The sequence below is a fragment of the Oryzias melastigma genome, linkage group LG3 (assembly GCF_002922805.2).
Source record: "Oryzias melastigma strain HK-1 linkage group LG3, ASM292280v2, whole genome shotgun sequence".
In the NCBI taxonomy this organism is placed as follows: Eukaryota; Metazoa; Chordata; class Actinopteri; order Beloniformes; family Adrianichthyidae; genus Oryzias; species Oryzias melastigma.
Window position 1 is genome coordinate 28,564,517 of NC_050514.1, and position 5,396 is coordinate 28,569,912.

Sequence of the window (5,396 nt, forward strand, 5' to 3'; positions counted from 1 at the left end):
ATCAGAGCAGAAAGTCTCTCACAATGCCGGACACGGCTGCAGGTTGCACGCCTCCTCCTGTGGAGACGGTCGGCTGCTGCTGTCGCACAGAGAGTCTGACACCTGGACGTGGTTCAGCCGGTTGACGCAGTGAAAGATGGAATATCTGACACCTGAAGAGAACGTACTTTCATTTTGGGAAAGTTGTATTATTAACCTTAATATTAGCAACATTTTTTAAGGTGCAATTATGCACAAAAAAGCTAAACAGAACAAAATAGATCCAATTTATTAAAAATAAAAGTGCATTTTGCTTGTAGCATCCTTTTAAACACAAGTTTCTGTTTTAAATTCTTTCATAAAAATTGTGTTTCTGTTTCACAGAAACTGCTGTGGCTTACCTTTTCCACAGGAAATACTACATTCTGTAGCTCCGGTCTGCTTCCAGTTGTACTCTCTCCCACGTCTGGGTGGTTGCACAGCCGGTACCTGGTTGTCAGGGAGACGAGATGGAGACCTTCCCCGATCTGCAGGGTCGAAGTTTTCCTGCTGTGTGTCGCTGTGCTGCTCAGATCCATCCTGTGCATTCCCAACTTTAGCAAAAATACAATTAGATGCTTAAAATCTTTAGCACAAAACCTAAAACCTGCTACTAATTTTTATTTTTTTTATTACTGAGCTTCCTGAAAGTCACTTTTTCTAGACAGAATTTACCGTCAGGTCTGTGGTTTGGTTTCTGAGGTCCAGTTGTTTTCTGGGAGGGCAGAATGTATTCGTAGTGAACACCAGGATTTGGCTGCTGGAAGATTATCTGAGGCAAAGAGATGTAGACTTGGTTACAGTCCGGCAATAATTAAATGTTTGATCACAATTTTTCCAACTGATTAAACAAAAAATTGTAACCCACAACATATGATTAATGGCTAATATCAAACTTTGCTTGAAAAAAAAAAATGTCCCTCTTAATTATAAGTTTTTTTTATGGAAAATATGAAAATCCATCCGCTTTTTTGAGCAGAGAAAGAAAAAGTGAACCCTTATTGAGTGGAAAAATATGGGTTTCTAACAAAGCACCAGCACTTAGCATGTCTGGCTGCATCGACAGTGACAGTTTGCTGAAATGGAAGTTTCGAGTGAAAAATTAAAACTGATACAAGAGTTTTTGGAAATATTTGGAATAGTGTTCCAGTTCAGAGATTGCATTCATGTTCTCAGACTTCAAATTATTACTCGTCCTTCCAGTTGTTTCAGACTCAGCTACAAACTGCTCTAGTGAGCGATGCAAGTCGTGGTGTGAGAAAAAAAGCAAAAAAACAAAATACCATCCAGTTTGCTGACAGCAGAATCAGGATTCTAAGCCTCTCAAAGCTAAAGATCCTTCAAACTCACAAAAATATCCAGGATTTCATTGGTTGGCCCTTCAGCAAGAAGAGATTCCCCAGCAGTGCTGCTGATCTCATTGGGTCTGCGGTAGGTGAAAATGGTCCCACCGCCCTCGTACCTCCCAGGACGATCAATGGCCCAGTTTCCATTGACAATGGATCGTCCTGATCGGCTTCGTAGAGCTGGGAAAAAAAGGAATAACGGCAACATTGGACAAGCTGAAATCATCGTTTATTCATTTTAATCTATTCATCCAGTTTTTTCTTATTTGGTTGCATACACTTCGACATCGTTAGGAACAGAAAGCATAACTTGGAGTAGTCCTGTCCAATCCAGAAAACAAATGAACTGAAAATAGGCCTCACCCTGTTTAGCTGAAGAAAAACAGATCCACAACCAAGATTTCAATATCCAGAAATTGCTTGAGGAAAAAAATCTTGGACATATGAGGAGAGTTTGGGAAGATCGTGGAACTTTCCATGACTTTCTGCCGACTTCAGGAAGGAGAAATGCTTCTAAACGAACCGTGTTTTCAGAGGGTCGCCTACTCCAACTTGAGATTCAAAAACATCTTCTTACTAGAGATATTTTTAGCACAATGTTATATTAAAATCAAAAGCTGTTAACTGAGTTAAAGGGGCTCGTGTGCCTTTTACCTAACCAACAATCCGTGCAGGCAAATCTGTCATGCAAGTCAGGTAACAAAATTCCCTAAAATGTTTTCCACTCAGTTTATGGATTAAATGCAAGAGGACATTAGAAAAGCATTAGGGGGGTAACATTAGACAGACTTGTAAAACAGTGTTTGGACAGCTAAGAGCACTATTAGGTGCACACAGTGAAGAACAGAAGCTTGTTGGGGGAAAAACTCAAGCGCATAGTGAGGATAATGTAACAGTCTCCTGCTCCCGTCTCACATTCTTATTTTGATTAGAGCTGCCGGAGACATTATCAAACCTTCATCTGGATTTTCAGACAGCTTTCTTCTACCATAGAGTATTCATGCATTTTTACAGGCAAAACGTTTCTGACTCACCGAGGTAGTTTCTGCTCTTCACCATCTCCGTCACGTTGATCTTGGTTGCTCCCTCTGGGATTTCTGCTATCTTGTGGTAGCCGATTTTGGAAAAACTGTGTTTGAACAACTCTGAGACCAGCCTGCAGGTTGAGTTGTCGCCTCCACAGATGTTGCACTTGTCCATCACCTTTCCTGATCCAAGGTATCCATCACAGCCGAGACTCTGCAGATCAGGGGACAGAACGAGACGGTCATTTGGTTGAGTGTAATCGCTTGGTGTGGAATGCATCAACACCATTACAGGTTTAATTTTAAAGTCTATTTGGAAAAAAAAAACACCATATATGTTAAATATTTTAAATTATACATTATGGACAAGTCTTTTAAAAAAAACAACTTAGAAACACCTTAAAATCATATAATCTTCTTCTTTTCCTTTCGGCTTTTCCCTTCAGGGGTCGCCACAGCGAATCAGTTTCCTCCATCTAAGCCTGTCTTCAGCATCCTCCACTCTAACACCAGCCACCTTCATGTCTTCATTCACTGCATCCATAAACCTCCTCTTTGGTCTTCCTCTAGACCTCTTTCCTGGCAGCTCTAGACTCAGCATCCTTCTACCAATATATTCACTGTCTCTCCTCTGAACATGTCCAAACCATCTCAGTCTGGCCTCTCTGACTTTATCTCCAAAACCTCTAACATGTGCTGTCCCTCTGATGTATTCATTCCTGATCCTATCCATCCTGGTCACTCCCAAAGAGAACCTCAGCATCTTCATCTCTGCTACCTCCAGCTCTGCTTCCTGTCTTTTCTTCAGTCCCACTGTTTCTAGTCCAAACAACATGGCTGGTCTCACCACAGTCTTGTACACCTTTCCTTTCATTTGTGCTGAAACTCTTCTGTCACACATCACACCTGACACTTTTCTCCACCCATTCCAACCTGCTTACACTCTCCTCTTCACTTCTTTTCCACACTCTCCATTACTCTGTACTGTTGACCCTAAATACTTAAACTCCTCCACCTTCTTTATCTCTTCTCCCTGTAACCTCTTCAATATTAAGTGAATATCCAAAATAAGAACACATTACAGCAGAGTTTACACATTTTAACTAATAAAAACTTTTGCTTTCAAGCAGCCACAAGTCTGATGCAGACCCATAACAGCACAAACACAGACGTTATGAAAAAAAGGTAGAGGAAGAAAAAAGATAAAAAGGAGTCATCGTGTCAGTCTTAAAGCCATAAGAACTGGACTGAGTGACCCTCAATGCTGGCAATGCGTGTTCAGGGGTCAAGCATTATGTACTTATAGCCCAAAGATGGTCGTAAATACTTGCCTACATACGACTACAATAATTTTGAATGCAGAAGCCTGAAAAATGCATTTAAACATGTTTCGCGCTTCACATGTTTACATAGACTTTTCATTTGGAAGTGATCACTTGAACACGCATTGCCAAGTGTGGCATATACGTAGCTTTTGACCAATCACTGCTGACTGATGATTTCTAGATCCAACGTGTCCGTATCGCGAACGAATGGAGACTAAATTTACTTTACTTCACTGGAGCAGGAAGTAAACAGATTTCTATGGCCCCGTTTCCGCTGAGCAGTCCAGTACGGTCTGGTAAGGAGTGGTGCATTATAGTCCAGTTAATTCTGGTGTTTCCACTCAGTTAAGTCTTTGTTTTCATGGTGCATGTGTGGTGTAGACCATTAGCCTGTCATTGTAGTGCTACAGCTAGAAAAGCAACAACAATGGAGGTCATCCAGCAGCATCTTTATCTCGCTTTACTTTTTGTACATTATGAGATGAATATTGCTGTGAAGACGTTTGCTTAAATGAGCGCTTCATTGGTGCTTTCTAACGTCATCACCACTTTCTACCAATCACCAGGTGGCTACAGCGACTCCGCCCAACCGTTCTGTTGACCTACAACCCTCAAGAGGTTTATTATTACCGTTTATGCTCAAAATACTTGACCGGACCATACTGAACATTTCAGAGGATAAAAGGCTTAGGGGTGACATCACACTTGCTCAGTCCAGTTCTCGTGTACAGTCAATGGTTAGAACAAGCTGACATTGAGAGTCTGGCTCTGCTGCTATCAACCGAAGCTCTGACTGCATCTTGGGTAAACAACAACATTTGTGGCTCTTTCAGCCCAGCAAACAGAAAAGATGGAAGAAATTAAAGGGAAATAAATAAAGGTTAGAGCTAAGCCACAGCACAGGTTAGAGCTGGAGTAACTGAACTCACAGTTTAACAGTACTGCTGGATGAAGCAACGCCCAAATACTTTTCATTTTCCTCACAGAGGAGTGATTATGAACAAACCAAACTGTAATCGAATCCAAAAAAGTAAAACCCATCTAAAAGCATTTTAGCAGCATTTAAAACAAAGTGGGAGCGACGTGCTGACAGGTCGAGCAGTGAATAAATATCTCCTCCACGTCTCAATTTTCATCATAAAACAGCACAAGCAGAGAAGCCGGGCGGCATTTGCCTTAAAAAGGAAAATGTTCCGCTGACATGGTGTGAGGTTTTCTGCAGCTACTGAGGTGGGAAAATCTCTGAATCAAAACATCGCATGTTGAAATGGAAACGAGAAGCTTCGACCCGGAGTCTGATCAAAGGTGATACAGAGGATTTTGTTTCAGTCGGAAATGAAGAGCCACAGGATTTTACTCCCACAGAGCTGCGAACATTAGAAAGTTAATTCACAAGTTGATACGTATCGATCCGGACAGCTGGATTATTAAAATCACCAACTGCAGTGACAAGCTCGTCAGCCATGCAGGAGCAGGTTAGGTTGCAATCAGGCCCTGAATAATCTCTCAATTAGTCTCATCAACTGTCTTGATGAAGCTGGCCTTCTCCGTCAACCTGTCAGACTGCAGAGCTGCTGCCTCTCCACACAAGTTCATTCAGCATGCAGCTCGGGAGTTTTGGTCTTCACTGTGAAACCACATCAGTGCTCGCTGTGGGTGGCTCGTGCCATGTGTGTGTGTGT

General features: G+C 41.8%; 1 protein-coding gene across 1 annotated transcript in view; it reads right to left on the minus strand.

Moving 5' to 3' along the window:
• The window catches only part of LOC112161231 (thrombospondin type-1 domain-containing protein 4), a 47,303-nt gene that overhangs the window by 9,084 nt on the left and 32,823 nt on the right, over window positions 1–5,396 (minus strand). The window contains exons 8-12 of the mRNA XM_024296286.2: window positions 2,399–2,603; window positions 1,369–1,544; window positions 694–790; window positions 381–572; window positions 23–152 (exon numbers count right to left, since the gene is read on the minus strand). Coding sequence (XP_024152054.1) covers window positions 23–152; window positions 381–572; window positions 694–790; window positions 1,369–1,544; window positions 2,399–2,603 — 800 coding nt within the window. The remainder of the gene's footprint in view (window positions 1–22; window positions 153–380; window positions 573–693; window positions 791–1,368; window positions 1,545–2,398; window positions 2,604–5,396) is intronic.